The 20,314-nt window shown below is 42.0% G+C and overlaps 1 protein-coding gene across 1 annotated transcript in view; it reads right to left on the minus strand.

Moving 5' to 3' along the window:
- MSN (moesin) overlaps positions 1 to 20,314 on the minus strand; it is a 41,001-nt gene that overhangs the window by 7,723 nt on the left and 12,964 nt on the right. The window contains exons 2-7 of the mRNA XM_021548386.2: positions 10,635 to 10,718; positions 2,581 to 2,676; positions 1,788 to 2,062; positions 1,261 to 1,344; positions 779 to 925; positions 220 to 316 (exon numbers count right to left, since the gene is read on the minus strand). Coding sequence (XP_021404061.1) covers positions 220 to 316; positions 779 to 925; positions 1,261 to 1,344; positions 1,788 to 2,062; positions 2,581 to 2,676; positions 10,635 to 10,718 — 783 coding nt within the window. The remainder of the gene's footprint in view (positions 1 to 219; positions 317 to 778; positions 926 to 1,260; positions 1,345 to 1,787; positions 2,063 to 2,580; positions 2,677 to 10,634; positions 10,719 to 20,314) is intronic.

Genomic DNA, 20,314 nt, shown 5'->3' on the forward strand with positions numbered 1-20,314 from the left:
CAGTCTTAAGAAGATCAGAAACCCTAAACAAAGGGCTACTCCCTGCCACTGATGTTAAAAGCTTAAGCGAACAGGTCTCCCTGCTTACATCAGCATTCATGCTATTGATGAAAAGATTCTGTACAAAAAACCCCAAAAAGTCCCCAAAACCAAACCCACAGAAACTGTTCAGCTAAGAAGCTGAAAGTTTAATAGCTTAATATGAATCTTGCTTCTTACTGGTGCTTTCTTGTCAATAGGCTTAATAACAAATTTCTTGTCATTGAATGAGATATTTCTGATCTCGCTCCAGGGGAATCCAATTTTCGGTGTTAGCCTGCAAAAATGGGAAGCAAAAAGAAATGAGTCCAAAGTAATTCCAAATTCTTGACTTAAAATATAAAGCTCAAAATTATACCACATCCACCCTCATATTTCAGCACTCTTATGGTAATTGAAATCAGAAGACAAAATTAATCACACAGATTAAATACAAATATAAGAAGCAGTTTTTCAATCCCACTTTTTTTGTTTTTTTAATGAAAATCTGAACTGAAGAATGCATCTATAGCAGGAAGACTAGGGATAAAGTGAAACTATCTTGAAAAGATTTGCCAGTTACTTGTATTTGTTGGTCCAAAGAAGCACATTTTATGGATTATTCTCGCAATGTCAAAAACACAGCCAAGAATGATATATGAATTGTGGAGTTTAAAGATTTGAATTCCAGGAGAGATTGATTTTGAATTACTTTATATTGGAAAGGAGCTGAAGGCAGTGATGGAGAGGTGTTTATTACCTATCATTCTGCTCATAAATGTTGAGTCCAAGAGCATCTACACCTAGCCAGAGCTCAGAGCCTTTCTTGTTCTTAATGCTGAAGTAGTTCACACCATACATTTCCAAATCCTGTGCAATTTTCAGGTACTCCAAGACAGCATCTTCCCTGCAGCATGTAAAAAGAAAGAAATATTCTCTATGGAGTCTTTAAGCCATTAGAGCAAGAAGGTGCTATCTTCCCACATGGACAGAGCAGCAACAAGCTGCCAAAGGTTCTAAGCATCACCCTAGCAGATAATTACAAACTCTGCAAACTCAGTCATATTTTACTAAGAACAGCCAGCTGACATGGACCAGCAGAGGCATGTGAACCTAGTTACTCTGAGCAAAATAACCTGAAGAATGCTAATTTATCCTGAAGCAAGTCAGATTTTTTTGTAGTGCATTTGTACATTACACACTAACACTTTAAATACAGCAGTTTCACACTGCATTGGTTACCTAATCATTCCTCGATGTTCCTCATGCCACACCTGGATTCTCTCCTCCCACTGGTCCTTGTTAAGCTTGTGCTGCTCCAAAACCCTAGAGAGAGTATACATGGGATGTTTCAAACCAAGCCCTTCATATATGTACACACACAATCACATCACTCTATAATAAATACTCCATTGGCATCAGAGTTCCCCCACAAAAATACTCCAAGAAATACAGCTTCATTAAAAGGCTAGACAGAGACAATGATCAGTATTCAGACTTCTTATAAATGACAAATTTTATTCAGTTTCTTCTCCTTGTAGCATATTTCGTTTTGGAGCTTCTGTCACTACTTCTGATTAGAGTTTCAGAGTAGCAACAGGAAATTTAAGGTTAAATAATTGAATACTAATCTAAATGCTTGAACTGGCACAAGGCTATATTTCATTCTAAGCATTGCAGTCAGAACACCCCCTACATTTAAAAAAAAAAATTAGAAAACACAAACCCTTTAAGAAAAAGAATGTCTAAGACTATCCAGGTTCACTTGCCTCTGAGGGAGCAGTTTATCACTAGCAAGGTAGCCAGACTTGTGCACATCTTTGTTGAAGTCTCCATATTTGGACTGGACGGCATAAGAAGCCAGAAGAACAGCTGTTTCTGGGGGACAGTAAATGTCATCATTCAGAATTGCCTCCTTCACTTGGAGAAAGAAAAGGCGCTGTGTGATGTCCTGGATCAGCTCTTCTGCCACATCTTCTGGGTAGAACTTGGCACGGAATTTGAAAAGCAGGGGGCTTTCTTTACGTACATCCTGTGCTGTTACCTGGAACAGAGTTAGCAGATTTTATAGCCTACGTACAAGTGAAAGGGAGCAGTTTACAAACAGGAAGACAAGCATGCGCTAGAAAAAAAGTTTCTTCTTTTCAATGTAGAAGAGTGTGCAGAAAAGCAAGGATTTTCAATTACTTACTGCTAAATATCTCATCATTTCTCCCCACTGGACTTTCACAAACCAGTACTTATGACCAGTGGTAGCTAAGTTACTTTCCAGGTTTCTCCCCAGCCAAGATGCTCACATGAGCACAACATCAGCGTTTTACCAGGAAGGGTAACAAATCTGGCCTGGTAAACAGAGCTAAATGCAGGACTAGGTCAGATACCACAACTCCTCATACCCTGGGGAGGGAGTGCGTGGACACCACAACACCAACTCACTGATCTTGCAGTACTTGAGGTGCATGGGTAGGCAAGAACAGATTCCTGACAGAAGTATGGAGCCTGAATTTGCCCCTGCACTCTCAGAAGTTAACAAGGACAAGCAAAATTTTGGAACAAACATACCTTTTTGTTCAATTTCAGCCATGTCGAGAAACCCTTGGTGTCTTGATACTGAAGTCCAAAAAACCAGACCTCTCGCAAACCAATTGTCTTGACAACCTGAAAGAAAGGTGATTATTAGCAAGATCCCCAGATGGACTGAACTTACCAGTGGCTGAAAACATGTTAGAGTTAAGTTCAGACAGTGCCCTGACCACCTGCCTCTCCTGCTGCAGTGCACAGAAAGATGGCTGGGCATCTAAGAGTTCTTAAGTGAATGTGTGTAATATTCTTTGTACTCCTTCAGCTCTTTAAGGCTTGTTGCTATTTATAAACAACAGCGGGGACATTATTTTTTTCAGTTACTTATAAGCCAACATGTATAGCCAAAATACAGTGCAACAGCTCTAACAAGTTTAGTAACTACCAGGAATGAGGAACACAGCTCCATTTTCAGGTATATCCCACACTTACCATGCAAATGTACTATTCCTGGGCAAGTCATGAATCACCCTGCTAGGCTGTGCTACTTTAAGATTTGTTTCTACTCCACTGATAGCTATAGACAGGCCTTTCATGCAGCTCTTTACTGAGCAGCACCATTAAGAGGAAGTGCAGAGGCTAAGTCCATATGCTATCTCTTGTGCCAGGACAAAGAACCACCACAGACATTAAGTACACTGCTGTGTGAGCTCTCTCTGTAGTTACTTCCCTAGCACACCAGGCATGCTATGTAAATAGGAATTAAGAAGGCTTTAAAGACATGTTGTGTGACAAGAAACAAGAGACTCATGGTGGGGCAACAAGACTACTGCAGTACAGTGCCACTGTTGGTTAAAAAGAGGGGGAAGTTTCTCCAAAGTCTGATTGCTATCAAGATATCCCCCTTTGTGCCCTGAAAAGCCTGGGACATGCCACAGGGTGCAGCAAAGGGATAACATTGGTGCAGAGACTGAGATTTGCCATGTGAAAACCAGCTGCCAGGTCAGCAGATATAATTTTTTACTGCCCAAAGGTGCACTCTGCTCCCTTCTCATGTGGTCTCTACTTTGGCAAGATACAACACCAAAGACATAGGTTCCCCACAAACACATCACTAATTGGATTGTTTAGGGATTGGATCAGGCATTTCATCTGGCCTTTCAAAAGCAACATTAGGGCCTTTGTTCCTTTCAGGCAGAAAAACCAAATGCAGTTTTCAGCAGAGGCATGCCATTGATGGCACACACACAGACAAAACCTACACTAGGTCATGTAGTCCATGAACATCATCCCACTGGGGTTCCTGAAATTATTTAGCCTGTCTTGTTTGAACATGAACAGGGGAGCTGGGCCAGAGTCCTTGCAGATTCAGGGGGATGTAGGTCACTTGTGCATCATGCAGCAGGATGCACACAACTAAGGAGGCTTTTGGAGAAGAGTCAGGGTTTGCTATATACATTAAGTTTTAGTCATTGCAATATAAGAAAGATATTAATCTCTAATATTAAGCTCTTAGAGAGGGTGCAAAGGGGGCAATTAAGATGAAGGGCTTTGAGGGGAAGCCCTATGAGGAGCAGCTGAGGGCTTGGTCCATTCAGCCTGAAGAGAAGATTCAGAGGGGACCTCATCACAGTCTACAACTTCCTTGTGAGGGGAAGAGGAGGGGCAGACACTGATCACTTCCCTGAGGAGACAAGTGCTCAAACCCAAGGGAAGGGCCTGAAGTTGTCAGAGAAGGTTTAGGTTGAATACCAGAAAAAAAGATTCTTCACCCAGAAGGTGGCTGTGCACTGGAACTGGCTCCCCAGGAAATGGTCACAGCACCAAGCTTGACAGTTTGAGAAACATTTGGACAATGCTGTCAGGCACACGGTGTGATTCTTGAGGATGGTCCTGTGCAGGGCCAAGAGTTGGACTCAATGATCTTTGTGGGTCCCTTCCAACCCAGCACATTCTGTAGTTGGAAGCAGATGGTTCAAGGAGGGGAAGAAAGGCTGTCCTAGAGCCCAAAGATAGCTCTGTTCTTAGAATCATTAACATATGAATGGGATGGAAGCTCCTCACTGGACTGCATGGGTCTGCTTTCCTCTTTTTCACTTGACAGCAGCTTATGCCTGGGAATTCAACAGGCTGGACTGCCAGCAAGGAGCTGAAAGGCTCCACACTGTGGTCCCACACAAAAGGACTTTTATTCCACAGCAGAAGCCTGCACAGCAATAGCAGAGACAACAACGAGCTGGAGGCAGAAAGAGGGGAGACAGCACAGCACTCACCATCACAGTTCCAAGCTGCCACTGAAATAAGCCAGGGAGGATAGTCCTCCTCCCTCCTTAGCTTTAGCAGGCTATTTAGTTCCATTTAGCAAGGGGAAAAGCATGAAGAAGAAACAGCTTTCTACAGCTGCAAGGAATCTGGCTGGCAGCAGCATAATTATGTCTGGGGGTGTACAGCATTCAGAGCCCTAATGAACTGTGAGATGTTCCAAAAAGCAAACAGCTACTGGCAGTGGCTAAGGATGGAGAAGGGCTGGCACAAAGGATAGAATAGAGTCTGTTTAACACAGACCACAATTCTTAAATACCTAAAATCTACACTCTCATCTGGAGAGCAGCATCTTTCTTCATGCAAGAAGGAGAATTAAATCAGTCTCTGGGTCTTGTTTAGCCTGCTGGATAAAGCTCTGTTTACAGTGGGCAACAGATTGGATGCAGCCTTAAAACCCAGCTGTCCCATGGTACCTTGACCAGCTACTACAAAACTGTTAATTGAGTACTACTTTTAGCTTCAAATTCTACTCAGTAAGCCATATTGACACAGGGATAAAGTTGCCTTTATGGTGACTCACTTTATCCTCTGCAGAAAGTCTAAGCACACATTAGAAGGGGTTTTTTTAGTTATGTTCAGAGAAAAACAGAAGATTTTTCAGGTAACCTTTCCTCTCACTCCTTCTTAAGCCATGTTTTTTAGGTCTGCATGACAATTCCTGTCCTTCCCCTCAGCACTCACCCAGCTCCCTCTGAACTATGTTCCTGCTGTTGGGTGCTGCTCCACAGCAGAAGAGGGAGCCATAAGCAGCCTCTTAATTGTACATTTTAGCATCATGATGATGACTGAAAATGGCTGTCATTCTCAGCCCAGGAAACACACCACCACACTGGCAAACAAGTACAGATTCTGATGAGAACACTATTTACACACAGGCAAGACCAAAGCATGCAAGCAGAGGAAAAGGCGTAGCCCTTGGATCATGTTCCTGCATCAAAGGCCAAACCATCTCAGGCTATATCATGGTACAAGTGCCTTGAATGCTGCCCTAGTTAAAGATGAGGTAAGTCTCACTTTCTATGACAGGCATGTCAAGTGTATCTGAGATAAAACTGCCAGCTGATCTTCTTGCTGGAGGAGCTCTGAAGTGGTGCCACACCTGTAGTTTCATACTCCAGTCAAAAACAACTCAGAATGTGGTCTTCCAGGCACCTAACTTATTACCCAAGTTAGGCCCCATTTACAGTCACAAATATTTAACTGTTTCCCCTCCATTTAGCTGGTGGATGTACTTCTAATTTTTCCTTCCAAAGTGCTAAACTACAGGATCTTCAAGTTTTTTGTACTTACTACAGTTTGCCATTGACATCTTTAGCAACAAGCAGTCCATTTTTGGTTGGAACTACTGCTTTTCTAAAAGTCAGAAAGTTTCCACATGTTCCTGTGAAATTTGAGATACATTTTCATACCACTCGACCACAAGCCTTCATTACAGGAACAAGAGCTCTGGGTTTTGCTGGGGCAACCAGCCACTCTCCTGAGACTTGCTGCTTTCTACCATGAAACTACCTTAGTGAGTTTTGGTCTCAGTGCTTTCACGTAGTGGATTAAGTGTTCCAGAACCATTTTAGATGTGTTTAAACACTACTAGGTAGGACCTAGTAGTAGCTAAAGTAGCTAAAGATTTCTCTTACACTCTCCCTCCTCAAAAAGCTTAGTTTGCCATGAGACACCAACCACCTTTATTCCAAACACAGCTCAACTCAGATGGAGTTATTCACAATTCAGGAGGGGTTTGATCAGCCTGTGCTGTAAGCTTAAGCAAACATGAAAGAAGTCTGACAAACTGGTACTCTACAAAACCACTAAATTCACTGCAGCAGATAAACAAGAAGGAAGCTGCTAAGCATTACCAAGGTTTCTATCTGCACAACACATCGGTCATGCAGGAAAGCCTTGCAGAAAAGCAAGGCAAGACAAGCCAGGGCACAGAAACTCAGAATATTAGGAGATCTGCCTCTTAATGAAATCTGAAAGAACCTTAAGAATTAAAAAGAAAATTTATAAGACTTAATGCTGAACCTAAAATACAGTATCAGTGACCAGGTTTAAACTGTGCAGACAGATGCTTATTGTTATAATTTTAATCCATAGGTAAGTGCACTTTGCAATTTGTTGACCCCAAAAGCTCACAATAATGAGGAAACACATCTTTGGAAGGATAATCACATGTTTTTAAAGTTTGAAGTGATAGCTACTAAAGTTTCTCATGTCACATTTTCTTTATCCTGTGATTTATCTTCATGGTTCTTAATCAGACACAAATCACCTTTAAGGAGATTGGATGCTCAATGATTCAAGCGAGGATCAATTTACCCAAAAAAAGGAAGTTTGAGAAGCAAGAGATTGGAGAGAGAATGTCAAAGCCATCCACAGCAACAAATAACTAAAAATTTTCACCATACAACAGATTAATCTTTGATGTGTAGAAGACATAGAGTGCAAAGGACTGCTGTGGGTTACTGACTGCTCTCCAGAGCAGCTGCACTCCAGCCCAATACAGAAAAGGGTCAAGGGAGGAAAACAAGCAGATATCACTGTTGCAGTGCCTGTGCTCTGCATGCTCAGGAAAGCAACATTTCAAGGTACTTGGGAAGGAATAAAGCCTATGGGATAAGCAGCACCTCCCACATGCATAGCCCATCCTTGAGCTCTTCTACTGGCAGCTGAGGAATAAGAGCAAAGTTACAGTTCTTGCTAGTAAGTCAGTAAGCACTGGAGTTCAGCAGCTGATGTTAAAAGGTACATCAGCAAAACTCCAGAAGACAGTACAATCCTGTCTCATTTAATCCAGGTTTTGTCCTTGCACAGAAGCCTAAAATAAGCTAAAGCTATACAGTTACAAGACTAGGGAATAGGAAGAGCTCTAGTATAAATCGTGATGTTACTTTTCATGTATATCAGCTCAGTGGTATTTTTACAGCCAGCTACTTCAGGGCAGAAACCACTTCCTACAAAGCAGAGAAGTATCTGCATTGTTCTGTTACTACAAAAATTCACTTTGAAATTTAACCAAGCAGGAAAGAGGAAGATAGAAACATTTCTACCTCATGCCCATTCACATATTATTACTACGGAACTTTAGACTCAAATGCTTTTCTCCTCATTAAGCTAAAAACTAGCTACAAGCTTTCCAAAATCTTCTGAATCCTATTCAGAGTGGGCCAGAATCATATGTGGCATAATGAATACAATTATCTACCTTCATATACAACAGGTGAAAATAAATACTGCCTAAATGTTACTGAGCAAAGCCAGAAGATTGCACTAAGATAGCCATGCAGCTAAAAAGCTTGGTAATGCTTAGCAGCTTCCTTCTTGCTTAACTCAGAACTGACAGTTCAAAGTGAAAGGGCACCCCAGGGCAAAAAGATGCTGGATATCTTAAAATTTTTCTGTACAAGAGTCAAAATCAGTTTTCACACCAGAAGTCAATGTCCTACAACAGCAAAACCATACATCTGCTTTGTAGAGGAGCTCTCCCTTCCCTCAAAAAAGCACTGATGAAAGCAGGTCTTTTTCAGAACCAGCATCATGCAGAAAACAGTAGAGTATCCAGTCCAGGGGCACAGCATGGCTTAAGGGAGCTAAAAAATAAACAGAAGTAACTTTGTTCTCACTCACCCCATCATGGGACCCCAGACAACCTAAGGATAGAAACTGAGGCAGAGTGAACAATGATCAGCCAGAGAGCAGCCACAGTGTCAGCAGGGACAGCAGCACTGGACTCTCCCTTTACAGGAACTAATACACAAAAACAGCTCAGTCATGTGAAAAATACTGGATATGCAACAGCTGACAATACATTTAAAGGTCCATCTCTTTCCTATAGAGAGTTTTATGTCAACCAGACTTTTTAGAAATAACAAACATTTAAAACTAGCTTCAGACACTTTTTTCTCTCCCCCATTTTCAGTTTCACCTACAATCCAATTTAGGTAAAGTAAGCACTGCCTCAACTTAGAAACTCAGTTCTGTAACAGCATTTGTTTTCTCCCTTGGCAAAGTGTTTACTGTGGGAAAAGCAAAACAAAATTCTGTTTAGACAGGTGCTGTGTGAAGTACACTGAAGGGAGGGAAATGTGCAGCTGTCCAAGAGCATGACAAAGGAGTGAAATCAATTACTAGACATGAAGAGCTGCTATATTGGAAATATAGCAGGATGTTTCACAGAGACAAATTGGTGAAACCCAAATCTGCCACCAATGTCAGTTTGCAGCAGAAGCCACAGATGACCTAGAGCTGACTGGAAAAATCATGTGCAGATTAAAAATATTACTGACATGAGTAGTATTGTTTCTCAGCACTTGGTGCTTTGCTTGGATAGTAGCAGAAGCCAGATATTGAAAAATAATCATGGGAGGCATCCACATGAAGAACAACCCCTTCAAAAAAAAAAGCCAAAAACAAACCAGTTCATTTTTTAATGAACATGGGAACATGTCACCTCAGCTTCATTAGCAAACACTCTCATGAACTAACCGTGGCAGAGTTCCATGTTGCACAGATGGATTCTGGACAGAACTTGGATTTCACTTTTATAAATCCAAACCTGTCAGATCTGAATCCACACAAGGCTAAAATATGCAGGAGCTACTGCATAGTAAGACATAGACAGCTGAGAACTACACTGTAATTCAGAACTTTTTTCAAAAGGCTTTTTACTTTTCCCATTATGAAAGGATGCTCTTTCACTAAAGCTTTGGATCTCCCTCCATTTCAGGGCTGGGCTGCAAAGAGCAATATGTCATCTAGTGTTTAATCATCCAGCTGAGTACAAGAGAAAACAGTAGTTTGTGGTTAAAGATCTAAAAAAATGTATAAAAATTTAAATTATATTTGCTGGCCCCAAATGAAATAGCTGACTTCAATGGGTGAATCAGCCCTTAATTTTCTCCCTTCCTTATGATAGGTACTATGTAGAGCTGACCCCAGAATGCTTAGCTCTACTGAACCACACCCAAATCTGACCTATCTGGTCTGGCAGTTCCCTCATCCTGTCATTAGTCCAAGATTCAATTTGGATGTCTTTGAGCTATGAATTTACAGTTCTCATTTCTCTCCAAGGAGCAAATCCATGGCCAATTATAGCAGACAAACAGAGTGAAGGCTATCAAAGTTTCACTCACTGCAGCTGATAATGTCTGTCTTCTGCTGCTCCAGCTTTGGGCTGCACACACCTCCCTGCTCCTGCTTGGGCCAGAGCAGCAGGAAATTTGCCTGCCCCGAGAAAGCTGGGGAAGGATGAAATACCCTGTGCAGACAGCCCAGTGTAGAATGGAACAGCCATCACTGCTCTTAAAGCTTCCCTCAGGGCCTGCTGGGAGGACTGAACATCACTTTACCTGCACTTAAAGGTCACAGCAGCATTGGAAACCCAGCTGAGCCTCTCCTGGTTTAGAGACCAGTGAGCCTTTGGAATCAATTACACAATGCTTGCAGGTAAGCCAACCAAAAATTGCTTACTAAGTCCCCCATAATTCTCTTACAAATTAAGACTGCAGATATCTACTGCTTTCCAATTGCTGTTATTTTGAGCCTTAGCACCAATTCAGTTCACTAGAAGCAATAGCTCCTAACACAATCTTGGATATTACAAAATGCAGTAGTTTTGGAAAAAAAGTACCATTTCTTACAGTGCTGAATTCTCTTGAAGTTATTACATATAGTGACACTCAATCTTTGAAGTCCTTTAGAAATTATTTGCTGTTGCCTCAATAGAATTACAATGTCTTTATCAACTTTATATCTTCTGCAGCTCCATCACTTACCTGATCAAAGAGTTGCTTGCCCGTGGTGTTGGGCTGGATGGCAAACTCCAGCTCAGCATCCATGGTGGTAACACGCACACTGATCTGGAATACAGAAAAATACATCATTACAACACATGCTCTAAGTGATGCTACCCAGTAATGAAACAAACACCTGCCCAGGACCAGGAAGCAGCTCTCAAACCTCCAGGAACTTCACTGCCAGCAGGCACAAAGTCACCTGCTCTACCAGCATGGACTCACAGCTTTCCTGTAGAATATAACTTTCCTGTTTCACAGGGGTTTTATCCTCTCTGATCCTACAAATATTCACAAGTACTGACACATATGAGAGCCATATACATCTTACAAAGTTTAATTTCCAGCATAAAACATTCTGGTGTCTTTCACAAAAGCAGAGATGTTCCAAAACTGGGTGCACACAAGAAGACATCCAACCCTTTTGTTTGAAGGGTGAACACCAAGGAAGTTCCCAGAAGCATTAACAACCCAGTCTGCCACAGAAGGCTGGTCAATAATAACAATACACTTCCAGTGATTGTGTGTATAAGGCACAATCCCTGACATGCTCCAGGGATTGTGGGTATGAAGCAGACAGAATGCAAGATGCCCTCACAGGCTAAGACAAAAAGGCTGCAGGATGAACATGAGAACAATTCCCATAGCAGTAAAGCTGCCAAAACTGCTTTCCAATTCTTTCAGGGAGATAGAAGACCTCTAAAATCTGCCGAATTTTTTAGGTATTTAAAATTGTAACCAAGATTTCATAGATCTTTTAACCAAGACTATACTAGCCTTAGCTGCAAGATCATGAATGGTCTTCCGGAAGAAATGTTATGTGATGCACTATTTTGACAGGAATGTCTCACCATCACATTTTCACTTGTGGCATGAAAGTGGCAAGGAACTGCAGCAAGGGAGTTCACAGCTTCATCCCACAGAAGCAGGAAGACACACACACATTTTTCACTTCTCATCAAGCAAGTTAAACAGCAGAGGCATTTCAGGTCAAATGCTAGTGTAAAACACTGATGATCCCATTCAAAACTCCTGATAATTATTGGGAAACATGATTTAGATGCTTGGGGCTAGACAGAAACCGTCGTGGCCTGAAAGCAGATGACTTAATTTTAGGCCAGGGAAAGTGAGGTCTGCAAGTACACCAAGCTGCCTGAGAATCCAATTCCATTTGCATGCCTATCAACTGAAAAGGGTAAAGATATTTCACAATTTTTGAACACAAGCTGTACATATTAAAACAGCTTTACTGAAAATATTTTTCCATCAAAGCAAAAGTTCAAGGCTTGAAATTGTTCAGACAAGATACCATGCACCAAACCCCAGTACACAGGGCTTGCATTAACAGTTCTCTCTTGCCATTGACCTCAGATCAACAAATCCTAATTTTTTTGCTCTTCAGTGCAATCAATCCTATTAGTACACTCCATTAGGCTTCCAATGGGGAGGGGTGGAGGGAATTACACTGTGAACCACTTTAAGAACAACTCAATGTCATATTTGGACTATAAGTTAACTGCATGACACGGCAGACCAAAAAAGCAAGAGTAAGCAGAGAAATATTCAAGGAACCACATAATACCAATATGATCGCAGACAGTTCCGATTCCTGTATTTCTATCAAAAATATGTACAGATTTCACATCTTGTTTACTAAGAAACTAGACTGCAAGAGAACTAGAACCAGAATTTTTTCCCCAAGAAGCAAGAAATATTCTGCTAGTTAATATAGGTAAGTACAAGAAAGAGACCACTAACTATAACAAATACTTTTTGAGGTTTCCCAGAAAGCCTGCTTCAGACTACAAGTACTATTTTGTACTTGATAGCCACTTAAGATAAACCTAAATGTTTTCTTGTTTTAAGTTAAGCTAAAAATTCTGTAAGGTTAAAGGTAGGTATACTTCAACTTAGCTCTGCTAAGGCTGAGTTGAAGTTCTACCTGTATCATGCAAAAGGAATGCTATTTAGACATTACTAGAACAAAGATATCATGAACAAGTATATCAGGAAGAAGTTGGTTTTCATGCCCTCTAAATCTTCTGACACAATGTCAAACTGAGGCAAAACCATCCTACAGAAGTACTAAGGAAAGCACAAATGGCCTAAACTCCTAAGAGCAAAGGTTTTTTTTTCTAAATTAGTAGCTTTCAATAGCATGGAGATTCCCTAAGTTATCTTAGTGTACACCTTCCAAAAATTATTCTCTTTGAACACTAGACTTTGACAATGGGCTAATTTCCTGGTGCTTTGGTGAAACAAAAATCTGGCCACTTCTTAGAAGGCCTGAATGCTCTCCAAAACAGGTTTGCTGCTTACACTTGGAAGCAAACTTCTGCTTCTCTCTTCTGCAAGCCTGATTCACCCAGCACAGCCACCAGTGAGAGCAAAGCTGTCCATAAGCTACACTCGGCTCTAAGAAGGGTTACATTAAATGAGCCATTAAGTTACAGCTTACATTTTGTTAGCTTTGAAGTATTTCCTTTTCACCTAAAGCATGAATGTATCAGCTACCATGAAAGAAAATATCTTTGCTCCACTGTTTATGGACAAAGCACAGTAGCTACTCTTATCTGATATCATGTGCATAGGTAATTAAGGGACAAATATCTGAGCACCAGAAAACTGAACTGAAACATCTGTGGCACCTCTTTGCAACTTGTGCCTAAATAGCTCTTAAGAGTTATTTAGAACAAATCACACCTTAACATTTAAAATAAAGTTGCTTCAGTAACCCCATCATTTCATGCAGAATACTTATTAAAATTCCCATCTTTGTTAGCACAGTAAAATAAAGTCCCATGCTGGAACCATCAAAATTCCTTCACTGTCAGTCACTTCTATACCCTTCAGCTATCTGACCTGCTATTATCCTTCAATTATTACATTCACTAAGAAGATTTACACATTTCCATCCTTCCTCACCCCCAGAAGCCCGCTGTGCTGAGGTTGAGTAGCAACCTAAAGTTTAGGAGCAGCAAAGTCTTGAATGGGTCTGCGCTTGCAGCTTCAGGCTGATGTCAGAGAGCAGAAGCTGAGATACCACAGGAAACAGGCTCGAGCTTTGGAGAACCACACCCCGGCAGCGCTGCTTCCCCAGGCGCAGCAGGGTTTTAACACGTTCAGCAGCACACTGCAGCGAGCTGGGCACAGAGCACATCCTGCGCTGTGCCAGGGCCATGTGAACCATCAGTTAGTTTGAACCATCGGTGGTAATTTAATACTTGGCTGAGAAGCTAGTTTGCTGTAAAATTGAGCTTTGTTGAGGCTCATTGGTGTGAAAACAACACACAAAGACATTTTTTTTTTTTTTCCCCATACCCTACCAAGCCAGGGTGGTTTTGTTTTTCCAGTTCACAACTGGCTCAGTGGGAGGTTTCTACCATTTCAGGTGGTGGGAGGCACTGATCTTAAAGCACTCTGCCTGCAGCTCAAACAAGCCACAAGAAGAGATCTACAGACTGCTATAATCTCTACCAGACAAGTACGTGCCAGGCACTGCATGTTTACCTTCTTCCTCTTCATTCATTTAAAGTCTCACTTTAAGTAAAACCACTTTACTGAGGTATTCATAGCTGAATACTGACCAATACAAATGTCACATGTAGGAATAAAAATGCTATAGCAAAACAAAGTAAACACTACGCAGTCCCATCAAAATTTAGACTCATTTGCTTTGTCCCTTGAGAGTTACCCTACCAAAAACCACTTTTAAACTATTTATCTATCTAGTTTGCTACCAATGCTTATTCTAAGAAGTCTCAAGATTCATCAGCATTAAAATGTTAGATTTTGTATTTCTAAGCCATCTAATAAGGTTTTCCTAGCTTTGAGGACTGGCATAAGCCTTGGCATGTTTAGAATTTGGTTTGCAAACAGAAAAAAACTTCAATAAGGTATCTGACTTGAACGGCTGAGCATATACAAATTTAGCTCCATCAGTCTAGACATGTAAGGTGCACACTGCTGAGAGATGTGCAAGAGAAAGACGTTGCACACCAGTGATTCAACCACAAGATCTAGTGGCAGCACTCATCCCCGAGTACGCTGTCCTCCTATTCCAAATATTCTGTTACCAAACATCTACCAAACTTTCAACACTCAGGAGGTGTTTTAAGAAGGCTTACTGGATTTCATCAGCAGTTCTATCAGAAATACTATCCCCTAAGGCAGTAATTTGTACTCAAACTCTGTTTAAAGCAATAAATTGAATTTATTCATCATAGCATTTATAATATACCCACTGCAGCATGTAAATATTTGCAACTCCCTAAATTCTACTTGGATCTTAAAAGTCACAGAAGTTTATTCTAGTAGGTAGCCTCTAAATAGTCTTTTGTCTTTCCATCTTCATTTCATATCCTCTTATACAAACAGTTACTAACACAATATGAAATGTGTCCGGACAACATTTTGCACATTGCAAGAACATTCAACTATCACATTTCAACAGGCGAATTTATACTCACCAAATTTAAAAACATGCCAAAACAAAAAAAAAAAGTACCCATATTTAACTGATTCCTTTCATAACAGCTACAGGAAAGAGATAGAAAACTAGCAATTCTTCCTGTTCTCTATTTGGGGAATTACCATAGTTCCACCAGTCTAAGCACTGCTAAAGCTTGCCACTGCCAGAGCACATTAAAGAGCTTCCTGCTGCCAAGGACAGTATTGTCAAGTGTGATATCTCCTGCACAGACAGAACTTCTTGCATGGAAGTGATACTCTTCCAGCCCCAGAGCAGCTGCATCCAAAGAAAGCTTCCTTTTACCAGAAAAAGCTTTCCAAAGGTCCATGCCACCACTACCCCTTCCTCCTCCTCCCATGGTGTTCAGCAATCTGCAAGAGACACTTAAAAGACAGCTGTACCAGGCTCCTATCTGCAGCACCTTGTTAGGTATTTTAATATTGCCTGCATACCTTCAAATCTCACTTGCTGCCCCACTGTGATTCCAAATAAATTTTACTAGCAGCAGTAATTGTCAGCTATCTTCCAGGTCTGTAAGTAAGTTCTCCTAGTAGTGTGCTATAACAACTTCCTGAGATGAAAATGTGTAGCTGCATATGGCAGGACAAACAGGAAAGACTGATACTGTCACACTCAGTAACGGATGTATTGCTTGTGCTAATGCCCCAGTGCATTGCGAAGCACGAGAGGTAGAAAAGACAATTCTGTTTGTCACAAGTTGAGACAGGAATAGAGTACTAGGAAATTCATGTCAGAATAATAAGTGGAGTCAGCACAACAGAGTATCGACCTCTACAAAGCCCTGACCCTGAGCTAAAGCTTCTTTCCTCCCTGCATTTCCTGTATGCAAGGAAGCTGTTATACCCTGCTGGGCTGGAGGCTTCAAGCTTCAGATATTCCCCACTTCCCAGCTTCAAGCCATCAAGTGGACTATTTCTGGAGAAAGTAACATGGGGAAAACTTACATTTTATTGCAAACTTGACTGGTACAGAACAGAAGCAAGCTCAATTAGAAAGAAATTCCAGACCAACCTTTACAGCCTCTGCACTGAAAGGCACCAGTTAACCCAGCAGTTACTCCACCTAAAAATACTGGGCCAATACCATTCACCAGTTTCAACAGGTTTGACCTGGGAAGCACATCAAATCCAGCTGAAGTTGCATGAGCTAAAGTCTCATAAAGCACATTAATGACCTAAAAACCAGCCCAGTTTTGGCTTTTAGCAAGATGAGCAGCAATATGGTAAGTTTAACGAGAGGTGTCCCCCTGTTCCTCGGAACGTGCAAGTGGATTCTGGAGTAGAGTTCTCTGCAGTGCTGCCCTTCCCTTCCCACCACAGGTCAGCCTGCACGGGCTCACTGCGAGGACAGCAGAGCTTTGCAATGCCTTGGAGGGGACTCGGGGGTGATGCCCCACACCTCCAGCACCATCCATACTCACAGACATCTGGCTCCTTCCCGAGTGCCAGCACCCTGCCGAAACAGCCCTGGCTCCTCTGTGTCAGGGTGAGGCTGGGATCGGGTCATGTGAAAGCGCTTGCAATTTCTCAAAGGATTACACTTCATTAACCAAGCCCCCTTCCAGCAGTCTTAAAGGGCCTTTTCATACCTCTAAGCTCATGAGGGAACAGAACAGCAGCAGGGACACCCTGGGCACCACACTGCAGACACCAGAGAGAGGTTAACCCTCCCTGCAGCTCCTGGGAGCTTCCCAGCTCTGTCCACCAGCCCCATCCTGCTCAGCTGGGAACATTTGACTGGAGTATAGGCCACAGTAAGTCCACAGAAGGCATCCCAACCCATCCCACTATTTGAATTAAGCTACCACCCAAGGAGAAAACTTGGCATGGTACTTCTGGTACCAGTGAGCCAGAAGTAGTACTCACATCCTATCGAGTATATGGCTTTCTTTTGGTACCTAAGTACAGCCTGTAGCAGGAATGAACCTCTTAAAGCATCCCTAATGACTTTAGCATGGAGCCTGAAGATGAAGGGGCAGCTGCTGCTACCCAGCTTCACAAACCTCTCTTGTGAGCAACAGAATTCAGGCTAAATCTAACTAAATTTGTGATCACATGGAGTTATTCCTTCCTTGTGAAGGAACAGGGCAACAAGTCAGCTTGGATTCAGAAGCTGCTGTGGAGCCACACCTGAGCACCAGAGCTGCATCCCCACCACCAGCAACTGCTCTTTGTCCCCAGCAAGACAAGATGGCTCGTGTGGGCAACAAACCACAGCACCCACACAGCTTCAGGAGCCACGCTGCTGGGGACAGGAAGAGGAAGCAGGACACAGCACCAGCCTGCAAGACCAAGACACTTCACAGCTTTGAGAAGCCTGCTTGCAGAGAAAGGCTGGAGGCACCAGCACCTAAGAAAGGGTGGAAGCAGCAGTGTCTGGACAGACATGCTCTGTGTCATCTGTGGCATTTAATCCCTCACTGCAGCAGAGACACCAAGGGATGCTCCAGTGCTTGCCTACAGCTTCCAGCAAAACTCACCTTCACCAATTTACCAACACGGGGTAGCGGGGAAACAATTACATCACATCAGCCATAAAAAAGATAAGCTTTCCTATGTGGAGCTTGGAAGACCAGAGGATTTCTGCTTTACCTAACAAAGGGGTTCAAAATAAGCCTATTCTGTGCCCATTCCAATTGCATTTCCATAAGTTTTCTGACAAGGTCTATAGCAGTGATTGCATCCAGTGGTTAAAACCCTAACCCTATTCTTGAAAAGGGTAAAGACAAGAAACTGATTGAGGTGATTCATGAGATTAGCTCAGTTGGTTACAGCACGGTGCTAATAACATCCAAGGTTGCAGTTTCAATCCCCATACATGTCATACAGTTGAGAGTTGGTCTTGATGATCTTTGTGGGTCCCTTAAACTAGAATAATCTCTTTGTGTGTGTGTCTGTAACTAAAAATCTGCTACAATATATAATACTAAAGGTCAATTTCAAAAAAGGAAACCAAGTGATTTATTCTAATATAAACCCTGTCATACTGTAGTGTCAGAGCCCTGGTATATTTGATTGACTGTTAATCATAAAATATTCCCATGTTAATTTGTACTGCTTATCTCACAGTGATGAGAAGGAAAATAAAATTCTTCCATGCAGCAAGTGGTAATCAGGAATGCTTGCATTTAAAAAAAATTTTAAAAATCAGTTTCCTTGAAGGCAGTTGCTGCCAATGCCTACAGAGCACAGCAACACAACATACTTACTTTGTTGCTTATCTGGTTCTCAAGACCAAGTGTGAGAAGCCACATCTACCTTCCTGTTTAAATCCTCCTCTGCATGTGATTGATACCTGGTACTCAGAGAGGCCTGAGCAAAGGATCACTAAGTGGAGTTGGAGGGAATCATGCTTGCAGGACATGTTTATCAGGCCAGAGATCAGCTATTCATATCAAGTCAGGAAGCCTACTTCAGACACCCTTATATAAACTATAGATTCTTTTTTTTTTTTCCTCAAATGGTGGAGAATCAGATTTATTACCCTCAAGGACAGTTTCTCTTAAAAATGAGCTCTCCTCCAAACTACATTCACAGAGTTCACAGGAAAACTTCAAAAAAGCCTACTCCTCCTGCAAAGGGTCTGTTGTCTGCAGGTGCCTTACTTTAGATGCCTTCACTCACCCTGCCCCAGGTTTGCAGCTTTCTCACAATCAATGTTTCACTGCTCCTTCCTTAGCACCAGCGAGCACACACTCCTAAGTGCCCTGCACAAGCGCTCAAAGCCAGGGCTGTGCCAATGCTGGCTCCATAGAACTGGAGAACTCCACATTTTAGAACTCTGAAGCTATCATTTCCTCGCGTTAACCAGTGATCTGATTTGGGCAGGCAACCTTTTCAGGACGAAGGTTCTACTTTACAAATACTACTACAAAGTTATTAAATCAAAACTATTATTAAAATTCCCCTACTGCCTACACAGCGCCGCTTCCAGTATCATTAATGATGTTTCCAGGTTAAAGCTACTTAAATGTAATTCTTTACTTTTCAACCAGTCACCTCCCTCCAATGGTGCTTGAACACCCTGGCTGTTATTAGCAGCTTGCCATCCTCTCTAGAGGGCAAACAAGTTTCACTTAGAGGAAAGGAGTTGCAAGATGAGAGTAGTGAGCCAGTAGAAGCAGCCATGGGTGGATCCCCACATTTACCGTCAAGACCAGATACTTGTATGCCACTTACTACACTACTTACTCCCAACCTTGTGCAATGGATCAATTCCTCTATTTTTGCCATTTCCTTTTCCATAAATAGATTCTTCAAGCACCTCCCTTTGCTTTCCTGTAACTGTTCCAAGTAATTAACATTGCCATTTTCTGTTTCTTTAGAGTCAGTTTGAAGAAGCCCTTGGAATAACTATTTTTGTACCTGTTGTTTGAGTTGCTTAGAGGGAACATCCTTTACTAGTCAAAACCCAGAAGGAAATTAAAATACCATGGGGAAAATCCCCGACCCCTTTTCCACAACATCTGGACCAGCAGGTAAAACTTGAAGCAAAATCTAGCAATGTGCGTTTGCCATCATTCAACTTTTACAATCTATGCAGCTTTGGGTTTTGTTTTAGGGAGGTTGCTTGTTTTGCAAACACCTTTTTTTCTTTTTTTTTGTGCCTGTTAGAAGAGCTTTTCTCTGGAGAAACATACACTCTTATTATGGGCTTTGAACACTAATGGTAGGGTTGGCAGTTGTACTTCACATGTCAGAGCTTAACCATATCCCTTGCTAAAGCTCTTCAATCTTAGGGCAGTTAGCATGTCTGAATGCCAGCCATGGTATGGGTGACATTCCTCACACTATTGTGTGCTTCTCCGGGCAATCCTACTCACAGGTTACAAATGAGAGTTTTGTGCCACCCCCTTTATGTTGTACACTGAACAAAGGTGTTATGATCCTGGCTGTGACTGCAGTCACTCAACCAGCAAAACAGTCCCTGCACTGCCTACCACCATCAGAGGCACTTCAGATTTTCTGAGAAGGCTCTTAGAAGGCAACTTTTCCTCCACCCCAACTTCCCCTTTGTCCAGTTCTTCCCCTTCCATCCTCAAGCCAAGGGCAGGGAATTTCCCAGAACCATTTAACTGTTGCAAAGACCCAGTTTGAGGGGCTGATCAGTCAAGACTGGGAGCCAAGATATATTCCCAAAAAGCCAATGAGCTTTCCAAACATAGCATCCA

Source organism: Lonchura striata, chromosome 14 (genome assembly GCF_046129695.1).
Source record: "Lonchura striata isolate bLonStr1 chromosome 14, bLonStr1.mat, whole genome shotgun sequence".
Lineage (NCBI taxonomy): Eukaryota > Metazoa > Chordata > Aves > Passeriformes > Estrildidae > Lonchura > Lonchura striata.